This window comes from Melospiza melodia, chromosome 2 (assembly GCF_035770615.1).
Source record: "Melospiza melodia melodia isolate bMelMel2 chromosome 2, bMelMel2.pri, whole genome shotgun sequence".
Taxonomy (NCBI): Eukaryota; Metazoa; Chordata; class Aves; order Passeriformes; family Passerellidae; genus Melospiza; species Melospiza melodia.
In genome coordinates this window covers 125,532,237-125,546,875 of record NC_086195.1, presented here as the reverse complement: position 1 = coordinate 125,546,875, position 14,639 = coordinate 125,532,237, and the positions used below count along the sequence as shown (strand labels likewise).

At 38.7% G+C, this 14,639-nt stretch overlaps 1 protein-coding gene across 4 annotated transcripts in view; it reads right to left on the bottom strand.

Moving 5' to 3' along the window:
• Positions 1–14,639, bottom strand: part of RASA3 (RAS p21 protein activator 3) — a 171,347-nt gene that overhangs the window by 14,079 nt on the left and 142,629 nt on the right. For all 4 annotated transcript variants that reach the window (XM_063149888.1, XM_063149889.1, XM_063149890.1 and 1 more), the window contains 10 exons: positions 12,349–12,428; positions 8,314–8,418; positions 7,660–7,816; positions 6,732–6,880; positions 4,963–5,077; positions 4,009–4,083; positions 3,049–3,172; positions 1,812–1,918; positions 1,116–1,193; positions 120–197 (listed from right to left, as the gene is read on the bottom strand). In XM_063149888.1, coding sequence (XP_063005958.1) covers positions 120–197; positions 1,116–1,193; positions 1,812–1,918; positions 3,049–3,172; positions 4,009–4,083; positions 4,963–5,077; positions 6,732–6,880; positions 7,660–7,816; positions 8,314–8,418; positions 12,349–12,428 — 1,068 coding nt within the window. The remainder of the gene's footprint in view (positions 1–119; positions 198–1,115; positions 1,194–1,811; positions 1,919–3,048; positions 3,173–4,008; positions 4,084–4,962; positions 5,078–6,731; positions 6,881–7,659; positions 7,817–8,313; positions 8,419–12,348; positions 12,429–14,639) is intronic.

Below are 14,639 nucleotides of genomic sequence, written 5' to 3'. Positions count from 1 at the left end.
TTATCAGGAGTCTGCTTTTCTCAACACACTTCCTGGTCTGCCAACAGTATGTATTGCTTTCTAGGATTCAACTTCAACAGCGTAGCAGGATTTTTAGAACCTTCACATGTATTACTTACATTTTTTACTGCATCTGCATATTTCTGTTCATTGAAATAGTCATAAAATGTAGCCATGTAAGATTCCTTGAAATTGGCCTGAAATACAAAGCCAAAACCATGCGTATCACCATACAGTTTATACAGAAAATATTATTGTTAATAGCAGCAGGTCAGGAGGAAAACCACTGCAGACAGATTGGCTTTTTTTCTGGCCAGAAGTAAAATAAGGAAAGTAGTACTTTCATGTTATACAGCACACATTCAGTAGTACCAAACTTATTTCAGAGAGGCAGGAGAATCATTTCATATGTTCAGTTACTACAGTTAATAATGCATTCTTCAAATGCTTCAAAATTCTGCTTTGGCTTTATTTTTTCCTCCTGACAATAAGGATAAGAAAAGTAATTCTGCTGTCTTGAAGGACTCACAGCTGAGGTACACAGTCACCCACAGTCACCTGTGTGAATCCTAACAAGACCCCAACCACCCCAAATTACCATCAGCTATAGCAGTGTGGTGCCTTAGGTACAGTTATTTCAATCAAACATCCAGAGTATGGGTATCTAGCTCTAATCTCACTACTGACAGAAAACTGCACTGCTATGAAAAGGAAAGTATAGCCCTTTCCCTTACTGAGTGATTTTTCTCAGTTGAGTTTTAAAATGCTGAAACAATCTATTGAGCCCTGTAGAGCTGCTGATCATGTATCACAGATAAGTAGAGAACTTCACAAGTTCTCCTGATTGTTATCATTCTTCCAAAAGAAGGAATGAAGAGCTCTGAAACAGACTTCTAGATTGGTAACACAATTTTGCTTTACTGAAATCTAATTCAGATTAAGATAGATTTAGTTTTCCTCTAAACATGAGAGGCTTATAATCAAAGCAATCATAACCAGTTTTGCATGAGCCTAGTGCAACTCAAGCATTTTAAAGGCTTAATTACAATTAATGATAAAAGATTTAAAAAATCACTTTCCTAAATGAAGTCATTAAATGAAAATAGCATACTTACAGATTTAGATTTTGATAAGCTGCCTAGTGTTTGAATGGTTTTAGAGATAAGGGTCAAAGTTCGAGAAGTCTGAGGATCCTAGGAAGAAGAACAATATTATATGGACTAGCTATATAAAATAATGAATAGAGGAAGGTAAACTATATTTCTTCTTTCTTATTTCACTTGCAGAAGAGTAACAAAAAATTAGAAAAGACCTCAAATAAAACACTGCAGGAAAAAACTGCTTTTATATTAAAAAGGTTTTTGGCTCATAAGCCATCATGCTCCATAGCTTCAGAGATCCAAAGGCAATCACTTACAAAACAAAAACAAGGCTGTCCACATCCTCCCCACTCCCAATAAGAACAACTACTAGGAGCCTGACATATATTGTTTAACATCCAAAATATTTCCAACACTTCTGCCAATCAATCCAGCATTAATATGATGTGGCAAGAATGAAGCAATGATCCTTTTTCCACAGTAGCTTAGACCATCTACCTTGTTTGTCCTTAAATTTCACTCTTCTTCCAACATCTCCCAAGTTCTTCACATGCAAAGTCATTCAACATATGCTTCATATCCAAGACAGATATAACAGATCTTTGAACTAACAAAGGTACTTTTCCTGAAGGCTATTACAAGAATTGAGGAAAGACTCTTCTGGTGACAGAACCATAAGCACAGCTAGAAAAAAACTGATACAGCACTTACTGGATGGTGTGGTGTAAGCTGAAAGAGGTTTGGAGAAAGAATGGCAGGAGCAAAGAACCTCAGGAAAATAAAGCTGCTGACAGCTGTGTACCTTACATCTAGGTCACCTATTAAAAAGAAAAAAATACCTCTACTCAGCATTTCAATAATCTTTCCTGAAAAGCCTCATGAAATTATCAGAGCCTTGAGAGAGCTAACTCCAGCATGTGCTGGATAATGTATGTATTTGTGAGTTACAGGATTAACTGATGACAGAGGATTTGGAGCCAGAGATGAGCTAGCCTAATGCAAGGAAATGTCAATGAGAGCCTCTTTAAAAAACAACCAGGTTCATAACATACGCTGCAAGAACACCATTCACTTTTCCACCACACAGGGAATTTCACAGACATCTGCTATTCCATATATGCACTGAATTATGATGAATAATTTACACAGTTTATGAAATGTTCAGCACAGAGGCCAAGTCTCAGTTACCTACTTATATAGCCCTGAGCACAAGTGTTGTATAGACTCCTAATGTATCTATTCCAGTTGGTAGTTACAAAAAATACATTTTATGTATTTATTTAAACAAAGAGTACGACAGCACAGTCTATGGTTTTCCGCTTGAGCTTGCCTACTCCAAAGTGACTATTTAAAAGCTGAACTCATATTACTCTCTCTAAAACTTCTCTACTGTAATCTGCTTCCCTTCATGAAAATACATAGCTTGGTTGTTTTGCTTAATTCTGGTTTTACATTGCACACTGACTCTCACAGAGTCGAAAGAGCTGTTTCTTGACAGCCAGAAAACCATTGCAGCACATGGGCTCCTAGAGCAGTGAGCTTGCAGTAACTCCAATTTATAGACTGGCTCTTATTACAGATTGACATACAAGCAGAAAATAATTCCACTGCATGAAATCTGCTGAATGAGCCATTACAAAATCATGAACATCTGAAAATTGAGTATGCTTTACAAATACTGAACCTATAAATGATCATCATAATGATCTTTTTAAATGCTCTTTTCCTTAGAAAGATGGTTAAGAAAAAACTCTAGTCATCATCAAAAATCATGTTCCTTTTTGGAATGAATAAACAATGAGAAAACAGCATTAACATACTGCAAATATTATTTTGGATAAATTGCTGTTCACATACTAAATTCAGCAGGGATTATGCAGACTGCTAGACTACACCTGTATTTAAAAGCTATCAGTTATGTAAAATAAAATTATATCTATAAACCCACCTTGAAAACGTTTGGCAGCTGATTCTCTCAGTGAAAAGAAAATATCACACATCACTGTAGGACAGCTTACACCAGATTTTGTAATTACAGTAAAAATGCGATCAACATACTGCCTCAGATTTTCCTGAAAAAATGCAAAGATTATGACAAAATTAGTATAATTTTCTGCTGTGCAAAGTGGCACTATTCCTGGTTTTATTCATAGTGGCATCATTAAAAGATTCCCACTTTCAACATTATACACTTGAAAAACAAACACTCACTCAATTATACTGTTTGGGAAATGCACATATTCAAGAAGAAGAGTAAAAATATCATTCCTATTAAACCAAACATTAAATGATGCAGTAGTATGGCAAATCATTCCTTCCTCTAGCACTGTTTACTACATCATCAGCAGAATCACAGAATCATTAAAGCTGGGAAAGATCTCGGATCATTGAGTCCTACAGTTAACTCAGTCCTGCCAAGTCCACCACATCCATAAGCCCCTTGTACATTTCTAGGGAGGCCAATTCCACCACTTCCCTCAGCAGCCTGTTCCAGTGCCCGACCACCCTTAAGAAACTTTTCCCCAATATGCACTTTAAGCCTCCCCTGATACAATCTGAGGTCTCTTCCTCTCATGCTGTCACTTGGGAGAAGAGGCCAACCCACAGCTTGCTACAACCTCCTTTTAGCTGAAGAGAGAGAGGTCTCCCCTGAGCCTCCATTTCTCCAGCTTAGCCACAGGCTAAATTATCCTTGTCCTCAGGGCAGCAGGAGGTGTCATTAACTTTCTACAGGTACTGCATTTATAGCATAATGCAAAGCTGTTGTGAAATAATTATAAGGGTGATGTCAAGAAAGCTTACAGTGTATTCTAATGAATGACAAAATTATTTGCAAGATCAAGCTTCTGAGGACCTCAGTTAAACTTGATGGCATAAACAGAGACTGCCTTCAAAATCTAATGCATACCCTGTTATTTTCCAGGTTTTCACCATCTTTTAATTTCACAGGATCAATTTCACAAGGTTTATGGACCTGGCAGATCTAGAAAAAAATATATAGTTAACAATTGACATATAAATTTATCTACAAGTACAAAAGTTTTGTAAAAAGCTTAATGTTTTAGCTTTTGAGATGAGATGTAAAAGGCAAAAGCCAACTTTATAAACAGTATTTTTTTCTTTTAACAGCAAAGGTAAATTATGAGTGATCTTTATTTTTTCTGAAAAAGCAGCATTAATTTTCTACCCTTTCCTTCAACTGAAATGCAGAGCTGTTCTTTAGACTTTCTCAAGCAAAGCTGTCCAAGAAAAGTCCTATGTTTTTCCAAAACAGTCAACTTTGAAAGTACTTCCATATTCTTTAAAACTTGACATTCTCTGATGAAACATTTAAGACAAGAACAGCTGAAGAAATTGTCAAATCATTTAAAGGAAGTCTATGGTCTGAAAGTATTGCCCAATTACAGCACTAAAATACCCACACCCACCATTCTGGACTGTAGAGATAATAAACCATTGTTCCAATATGTGCATCACATGCACAGTTATCTAAGAATAACTGCATCCCTTTAAACCCACTGGATGAAATGCATTATTTATAGCTTCACAACAGCTTTCTATTGGATATACTATTTATTAGTTTCTCAGAAACAATATATGCTAGTTTTTATAAAACAGGGTAATGTGGCTTAATAAATAGAAATTTTACTTTTCCTTTAATGCAATCCAACTGTTCCTGAATTGAACAACTCAGCTGTGGCTAACCTAACAAACAGGATTTTAATGCAGAAACAAGCTATTAATAGCTATTAAACATTATTCTTACAAAGTGTTCTTAAAATGAAAAGTTATAAACAGTATTTGTTCCCTGAAGGCCTTTACAATGATATTTTACCAAATAAACAGTCTGAACTGTTCTTACCTCATCTATAATTGGCTTTAGAGTAACTTGCAGATAATGCATCCCTGCCAGTTTCATTGTCTCGTCAATGCACTTGGAAGTTAACGAGTTTCCTCTGAAAATGGTGTTTGGATCTCTGGAAGTGAACAGTTTTCTGTAATTTAGTCTCTTTGTAATGAACTGCTAATACATGGAGATAAAAGCAGCAGTGAAAGGTCACAGAATTCTAGATTTGAATACACAAGCAAAACCTCCCTTTGACAGCAGCCTGCCATTAAATGTAGTCATGCAGCATTTAGTGCACTTCCAGGGTCTAAGAGAAAAGCAGCAGCCTTGGAAAACTCAAAGGGACTACAGATCTTCATTGTATTAGCATTTTGTGCTCAGTGCACTATCCGAATACACAGTGAAACACAGGCTCAAATCCAAGAGGTCTACAGCACAAATCTGGGAAACACATCTGTTTGCACATGCTAATTTGAACACTGCTAATTTGAGTAAGGGAAAAAGGCAGAGACTTTAGTCTCACAACTACGCTGGACCTACTACTTGCCCCTACAAAATAAGTACTTGTGAGCTGGGAGGAAGAAGAAAACACAGGCTCCAATGGCACTGCCATATTTTCTAAGGGACTTGGAGCACTGTTCTGTGATAACACAATGCAGACCCCAGTTCAGCCCTGATAACTGTGAGGCAAGGCGGCATCTTGCAGACTCTCAGGTTTTCCTAAAAATCTCTTGCACAGAACTCATCTTGTATTCTACACACAGCCTCTGTGACTGATAAAGCTTCAGCCAACTGCTCTATCATGTACCTGTACCTCCCCGTTCAGCAATTTACTTTATGCAAATAGGTAGATTGCCAATGATCTCATCTACAATATGTATCTCTGCTGCTTTTTTATCAAACTAACATGGACTGACTAGGGATCAGCAAGTTTCTTCATGCTACAGCAATCATGCTGTTTCAGTCAACCTGAGTTCAGAAAAAAATACACCTATCTACAGGAAAGAAAGCACTTGATCCCTCAGACACTCTGAAAAGAGCCAACCCACACAAAGACTTCATTTTTTACTAAGGAAGTATCTGTCATTCCACTTGACTCCAATTGTCTCTTCTACTGTTAGTGAAGAGCATGACTACACAGGCAGAAGGATTGTGGCAGCAAATATTCTTTAGGATCTGCTTGGGATGAACACTAGATCTTACACTATTGAACTATCAGCCCACCAGTAAGTCAAACAAGGAATTCAAAAGAAGCAGATGAAAAAACCAAACTTCATTTTCTGCCCTCACATCCAAATTCAATCCCATCCTTAATCTTTCACCCTCTAACTGGGAGGACTAGATACACAGCTTGCCTTAAATATTTATGATTAGGAAGAAACTTGCTTGTTGTTTTGAACAAATTCAACAAACACTCAGCACTAAATGATTTATTAGCACACAATAAAGCTGAAATTATTTCATATGAAGAGCTGAAGGTAATGTACAATTTCAGTTATCATATATACTTAAGACTGAGTAAAAATCCCTGCTCTCACATGTTGGAATAGTCCTGCAAATAATTTCCACAAAAAATGATGGGAGCTCCTCCTCAAGGTCAAATTAACCAGATCTTGAGAGCAGTGAAAGAATTTCAAAAGAACTCTGCCACACAGCTAGGAAGAACAGGAATGACTCCAGCATTTTCTTCTGAAATTGCATATTTCTAGAAACTGAGTGGAGGATTCTAGCACTAGCCAATGCAGTTTAGGTATTTTTGATAGCAGTGTGGTTTTGGTACTTACTGAGTTCTCTTCACTTCAGCATTCGCAATGGCACTTATGAAAGGCACAATTCTGCCATAGTGTAAGAAAAGCCTGACCAGAGGTATGGCTGCTTCCTGCTTTTCTCTGCAAACTTCACCCAAAATATGTGCAGCTGATGCTGAAACAGGCTGAACAGTGGAAGACAAAAACTTTGAGAAATCCTTCCAGAACAACCATTTTTTCTTTATATTCCCATTAGTTCCTTAATGCAGAACCCCCCACAACAGTTGCAATGGCCAGTCACCAAAATGTCTGTATATAACGTGGGTGGATGCCACATCCCAGTTTGTGTGGGCTGTAGGTTCTGGTCACAAGAGGGCAGCAATTAAAAGATTACTACAGTACAGGCTCTTCTTATCTCCCACATTTTTAATGGCTGTCTTTTCAGTAAATGTCACTCGCCTGGGAAGCAAATGAAGAGAAAGAAACTCTATCTAACCCTTTGCAATTTCAAGTCCCAATGAATACAGAGAGGGAGTTCTTTTAGTGAAAAAACAAAAGTACCATTACAACTGTAAAAAGTACACATAAAGGGACACATGGTCCAAATCTCTGATGTTTCAGGATTAGTTCTTGGTTTGGGTTTTTCCCAATTATGCAAAAAAACCTGCTCCTGTCCAGTAAAGGTAAACAATTGAAATTAAAAAATCACCAAGAAGGTGCTGCTGCTAAAACCACTGTGTTCGTGGGTCTGCCTTCACCCACAGAATGCAGATAAAGATCTCTGCAAGGAGTGAAAACAAGCACAAGGGACATGCAGAGCTTAAAAACACTCTGAAGTCTGAAAAGGAAGAGCTGACCTCTCTGGTAATTACACAACTATGGTGTCAGCAAGATAGTGACAAATCTTCAGAGACCCCTGTGAAGATGATCTGCAAGGAAACAACAAACAACACAAGCAAATTACCTCAACATCTGCAGATTTTAGCAGGACATCTCGCAGAGGACTGTAGTAGTCTGAGGAAAAAACATGGTCCTCAGTGTAAACCACATTTAACCTTAAGGAACCCAGGTCATCAGGCTTCAATGACTTGTTACCATTATCTCTAGGCTGCAGAAAATACCTGATGTGCAAAAAATAGGACAGAAACTTAGTGCTGAAACACAAGATTTTCTCAGGGTATATATGAGCATAGAGAAACTCTACAGATACACAAAGTATTTATATATGTACCAAACTCTTGAGAGTTCTGAATCAGACTTAATTAAGTTTGCCAGTCTGTTTTGCACCAACTGCAACATGGGAAGTTCTGAACACAAAGATTTTTGTAGATATGATTAAAAACCCACACACTAAAACCATAGCACTGCTGATGAACTGCAGTAAATAATATAAAAACAACATACTAGAACTCCCACATGCTACAGAGAGGCAGACTGAAACCTCTAATCACATTATCAAAACTTCTTGTTCTTACACTTGCTAAGATTACTTTGGCTTGCTTACAAAAAAGATACAAATTAAATCCATTTAAACTTTATCACATAGTAATAATTACTCTTAAGTCTTCAGAGTAGACATATGTTTCTACTTATTCTCCAAAAGAAAAATGTCAAATACCATGCTTCATAAGAACTGGACTGTCGGAGAAATTTCAAAGGGAGTCTCAGTTCTCCTAGAAACTCATCACCAAACTTCAAGTTACTGGCATTCCAAAGATCAACCCTGTAATAAAAACAAATAATTTAAAATACTATTAAGAAATTAAAATAATACTACTAATAATAAAAAACCCCAACATTTCTTCCAAATTTGTTAGGGTTTTCCCCCTGAAGTCTATAAGTTAGAAAGACTTGAAACTGTACAGCAATCATTTCCAAATAGTAAAGAGATAATCTTACCTTAGACTTCGGAAGCCCTACAATTCACCTCCATAAAACATCAGTGAAAAATATAATTTAGATTAACTTTTCTCATCTGTACTGTTTCTACTGTCCATACTGATAAAAGATTCAGATGGCTGTCTGGCTACCCCAGATAATGGAAAAATACAGGTAAAATGGACACCAGGGGAAAAAGCATGAAGTTATTTAAGGACTACATATTGTCAGTCCCTAATTTGGGATTACTAACAGCTAAGTGGCAGCTTTACAGAATTAGTTCTACACCATTTTTCCCTGTTTCTAGCTCTTAGGAAGACTCCTGGGTCAAGCATACAAACTTATGGCACCTAAACTGGTTCTGTGGAGTTAAAGCTGTAGGATGGTTCTACCTTCAGTACAGTCTGTGTACTGGCTGAACCTTACACAAATTCTGGCACTTGGTCCCTCACATTTGGGAAGTTCTGGTATCTATCTGTAGATGATCTTTTCTTCCTTTTCATATGCTCTTCAACATCTGGATGGAAAACAACTGCACTGAGACTCAAAGCAGAAGTACTGGTGTCCAACCCAGCATGTAGGTTAACGCTACCACACCCACCTTGAGGCAAGGGTTTCACACTCCAGGGTATTTGTTTCTGTATGTATTTTAAGATTTTCTCTAAGAGCTATTTTAATTAAAAAACAAGATCAGCTGACTATTTTGCAGCTAAGTGACAGCTTGAATGTGCCCTAAACTTTTGGGAGGAAAGATGGTACATGGAAAGAAATGCAAGTTTTCAACTAATGACAATTTTTAGAAGAGCAACTTTAACTTGGATAAGGTGCAAAGGCATCCAGTTGTGGATGTATTTACACAACCCTCCTGGTGCCAAGCAAGTCAGAGCAGACTGGCCAAGGAACAGATGTTGACAGCCCTGTTAAAGGTTTATCTATCTTATGCAAGCACAGAATGTGTTACTTTTAAATCCTCTGAGCCTTGTATCTCTCAACAGTGTCTCCTGCCCCAGCTGTCATACACTAGACACACCATCAGCCCACACTCCATTCCTGCTAGGTAAAGTTCTTTGGACACTGATAATTTGGACAGTATTTCTGCAGGGCAAGAACTCTCCAAACGGAAAAAAACTTCTTTGAAAATTCGACCTTCTCTCTCCTTTCTCCATATTTGATGGGTTATTATCTTGCAAACCAGTTCAGACAGCTAAAAAGCAGCTTCAAGAGGAGAGGAGTCTTTAAGCCTTTTTACACAGCCAAACTTAAAATTTACCAAGTATTTACAGGCTACTGGTTTCTAGTTTATCCAAACTCATTTAAGATACCAACTAGCAATATCATTTTCAAACACAGACAGCTAAAGGGTTTCCCCAAAGTTACAGAAAAAAAATCAGTGCAAAGGATCTGTACAACAGGAAATAAAAATTCAAAGTAGATCTCACACTACACAGTAAGCAAAGCAGGCATGCAAATTCTGAAGTTATTGAGTGGTGCTCTTGGAGTATAAAGAATAAACAGGACTTATTAAAAATGTTAATACACAGATCTCAGAGTCTAAAAGATCACTGTTTCCCAATATTTTTAGAAGACAAAATTATGACAAGTGTTATTCTGAAACTGGTCAGATTGTAGTCACAGAAAGAAACAAACAGGAGAGAGGGGGAGGAGAAACAATGAATTCACCAGAACATCTGGTCCCCAAGTGTTGATATGCCCAGCCTACAACTTCCTACACCCACTCAAAAAGACAAAACTTTTCATAGCTTTAGAGAGAAATCATGAGAGACTAAGTCTCCTCTTTACCCTGTGGAATTGTATCTTTCTCAGGAGAGGAAAAAGAAAACAAATCCCCAAACCCATAAATTGTATGATCTGTCCAGAGGGCCTGGGGGCATTCTGACTCTCACTAAACAGAGTGGAGGAAGTAAGCGGGGGTGGGAGGGGAACCCAAGATGGAAACAAAAACACACTGTCCCACGGGGGACAAAAGCTCTAAGGAGAATTTGCCCAACCAAGACTGACACTTTATCTGCTTTTGCCTGTTATTTAAGTGCTTAATCTTTTCCCAACTATTTTGCAAGCTTCCTCTAAAACTATTTATCTGTACCACACTGTGCTGTATTGGTTTTCAGGAATTATACACTGAAGCTCAGCTCCACATCCTTTATTGCTGCAGACGAGTCATTTGTCCAGAAAATATACTTAGCAAGTAAAACAACTGTGTAATTTCATTTAGTCCAGTAGTATAAAATAAGAATCATTGAAATATTAAGCAATATGTAACTGCTATACACCAATATCTAGCGTCTGCTTCAAAACTATCGAAAAATCTATCAGAGAATCCTAGCTTTCATTTAAAGTCAGTGCATGGCTGGGCACCATAGTTATAAAGATTAGACTGGGCCTTCTGAGACATGGTGTATTTTCCCATTTGTCACATAGATCCCATAGAATATGGGGCATGCTGCTTTGTATCTGCCTACACAAGGCAAAGCTTTGCAGAAATACAGTCTGGTGCTAGGACTGGGTCACCTGCTGTGCTGCAACACTGACACCACCAAAGCAGCTCAGCCCTGCACCTGGGCCTTTGCTTTTGCTCCCATGAGTCAGCTGTGGCTTGCCCTAAACCAGCTACCTTGGCACTGCCTGACACAGATGTTCTCTGTGAGCAGCACAGCTCCTGCCTCTCTCATGTATGAATATATATTTATGAATAGCTTCCCTTTCCTGCCTCAGAACCGTGGCAAACACAAATCTATCAATGCTCCTGTAGCGCTGCCACACTGCACTGACAGGCTACATGAGCCAGCAGCTGTCACACCAGAACAGCCCTCCATCCATTCATGAACACAGATGTGTTTTGCTTGCTGGGAGGAAGTATTGTTCCCCTTTCCTGGTCTCCCCTCCTTTCCTCAGAGCCAGCTGTGATTCTGAAGGAACTACGGAACCTTCTGGGAGACACCTCACTGCCTCTCTAGCAAGAACATATGGGGAGGGAGGCAGTGCTACTATTCTTCAACCATAAAGGAGAGGGGAATTTCTCACCACCTGATGCAGAAATAGCAGTATTCCTTTACTTTATGTGACACTCTCAAGTTTTGCACCTCCTATTGTTTTCCCACCCCTCTTTATACTCACCTGTCCCCACAGACAATGTTGACTGGCCTCAGCAGGTTTTAAAATTGTACTGAGAGGGCGGCACAGGGTGGGGTGGAATGGTTTTGGCTTTGAAATCAGAATTGCTTTTTTCCTGTGCAATTGATTTCACTTTTATCACACCAAATCTTGCAATAAAGGGTTAAAGTTGGAAGGCAAAAGAGATGAGAAACTGTCTCTGCCCCAGGAAAACTCTTGAGTTCGGGAGTCTCCTTTCAGGGAAGAAGGACCTTATACAGGTTGCTAAAATTAAGTGATAAAAGAAAATATACTCTGTAACTTAGAGCATCACAGAGCCTCTGGGCTGTCCTGGGAAACTGAGGGAGGGAGGAAAGGAGAGCCCAGACACAAAAGGCTGTGCTTAATGACAATTATACCAGTATACACACAGTGCACATGAGAACCAAGGAAAATAAGGATCTCTCCTGCATCAGAACCACCACACATATTCAAGATAAAATCTGCAGGACAGTGGAGTTAAATAAACATACAGATACAGTGACAAAAACTCATCTTGATTTATCAACAGAAAAACCACACTTTCCACTTTGTAAACAGAGTCTACTACAAAGTTACACAATTCTGGAAGACAATTTTGTGCTAATAATGCATTTTATATTACCTAATCTCCATTTTGTCCACTTCATCTACATCTTCAATGTCAAAATGGGATTTCTTGTTGTAGCTACTAGGTCTTGTAACCTAATAAAAAGAAGGAAACTTTTAGCAGCTTGATCTGATACAAAAACATTCTGATGTAACTTTCACAAAGTTTTGGAAGAGCACAGTATTTTACTATCAGCAGTAACTTCAGTCCTGATACTGAAAACATTCATGCAAGTGAATAAACATGTGGAATAACAGACTACTGACTATAAAGTGGTGGTAACACAATCATTACCAAGAGAAAGCAGATACTCCGTACTAAAGGGAAGACCATCTTTATTACTACAGCACTTTAAGTTTACATTGACAACAAAAAACACCATTGAAAGGAGCACCACTTCCATAATCCATCCAGGGAAAGAAAAGGGCAATTAATATTTGTTTTAAACACAGCTGTACAACAGATGCCCTGAGGCACTTTGCAGAGCATGGGGGAGGAACCACAACCACCCTTAAAAACATTTTGCAGTGTATCCAATTAAAATTAGGAAGTTCTTCCTGTCCTGATATCCTGGAAGTTAATTTAACTTGCCCATACAACAAACACCAAGCAGACCAAGAGACCCTAGCCTGTGTTACACACATCAGAATATAAAAGCAGCTGCACAGTTCACCAACCATATTTGCAAGACTGATTAAATGGAAAGCACAGGCAAAGAAAAAAGGAAAAAAAGTATAGAGTATTAGCATAGAAAGTTTTTGTAAAAACATTTCTTAAATGTTTGTACAAAATGTTTTCTACCATGATTGTAAGAACAGTTTGGTGGTTGTACTTTTGCCTAGTGCGTCAGAAACTCAAGAAAAAGGCTACCCCACCCAGCTGAAACCACAGCAGGAACTGATCAAATGCAAGGGTGTATGATGATGTGTGGGCTCAGCTCTTGGTTGCACACTGAAGCTGAACTTTATTGTATGTTTGAATATGCTTGTGGCTGAATACTCCTCACCCACAAAAAATGGCTTTTATTGTAAACTTGACTATTTGGTTTTGTACTGTACATGAGATGCAAATGGCACTTGAGGGGGGCAATGACACAGTTGCCTAAGTGGAGAGAAACCAGAAAACAATCTTTGGCAGAGGACACTCAGAGCCTTTTTATTTGTGTATGTGTGAGGCAGGCAACATTTTCAAAGTGATACACAAGAACTAAAAGAGACTACCAGCAGCACTGGAGACCAAATGCTCCACACTAATGGAATCAAATTCAGCTGGTAAGCCCAAGAGTGCAGTGGATTTAAATGCAGTGTACAACTTCAGCAGTTAAACACAAATTTCCTCACCCTAGCCTTGCAAACACTTCACTGTTTCTGCAGAGTGTCCTACAGGCCTGCAAATGACAGTTTCTACTACCATTGTGAAGCTTATGGTGCAATTTTTAATAATGAAACAAACTTTTAAGTCTCTTTCTATCTGTAACACAGGAGTTGTTACAAAAAGCTGTAGCATAGGTGTAACTTATGGCATGTCCCTTCTAAGTAAACACCTTCTCAGAAGTTTTGCTGGAATCTGCATTTATGACATCTCTCTGTTCACCCATATGGCTACTTAGTGTGGAGATCAATACAGCTCAAGAGTGGTACTCCAAAAGGGATAGCTGTACAGAACTGGAGATGAGGAACCTCCAGTCCACTGTGCTAAAGTAGCTGACCCATAACACTGTACAATAAAGGGGGCATAACTCTGCTGTGTTGTCCCTTTCACCTGGGAAAGCTGGCAAGCCATTTGTCAGCTGCTCAGGTTTTTTTCAGCACAGGCAAGTTTACAAACAGGTCCCCAGCACTTCCTTCTTGAATTCCTGTAAGAGGACCATTTTCCTGTAGCTGCACACACAGCTCCACACCACACTGCAGCTGAAGCAGTGGTGAAAATGGCTCTGACTATCAGGTGCAAGTTTCACTCACCACACCCCTCAAATAAGCCCTTCTATTTCCCAAACCAACAATAAGCTATCTTTCACTTAGAAAATTAAATCTGTGTAACTTTTTGGTTGTAGAAAGGAAAGCACCCATACACTGTCTTTTACAGACCAGCTTCTTCCTTGGAGGCTTGGACAATCACTGTGCTAGCAGGCTGCAGAAAAGCTGATGAAGCTGTTCAGGAGCAGAAAGTGACACCGCTGTCAACAGCATGGATCTCTCAGCTCCACAGGAATTGGAGCTCTTCCTTTGCATGCACCAGCCACAGGTCTGCCCACACCTCATTAGTGAATGTATTTCCCAGTCACAGCAGTTTTACTGAACCTTGTT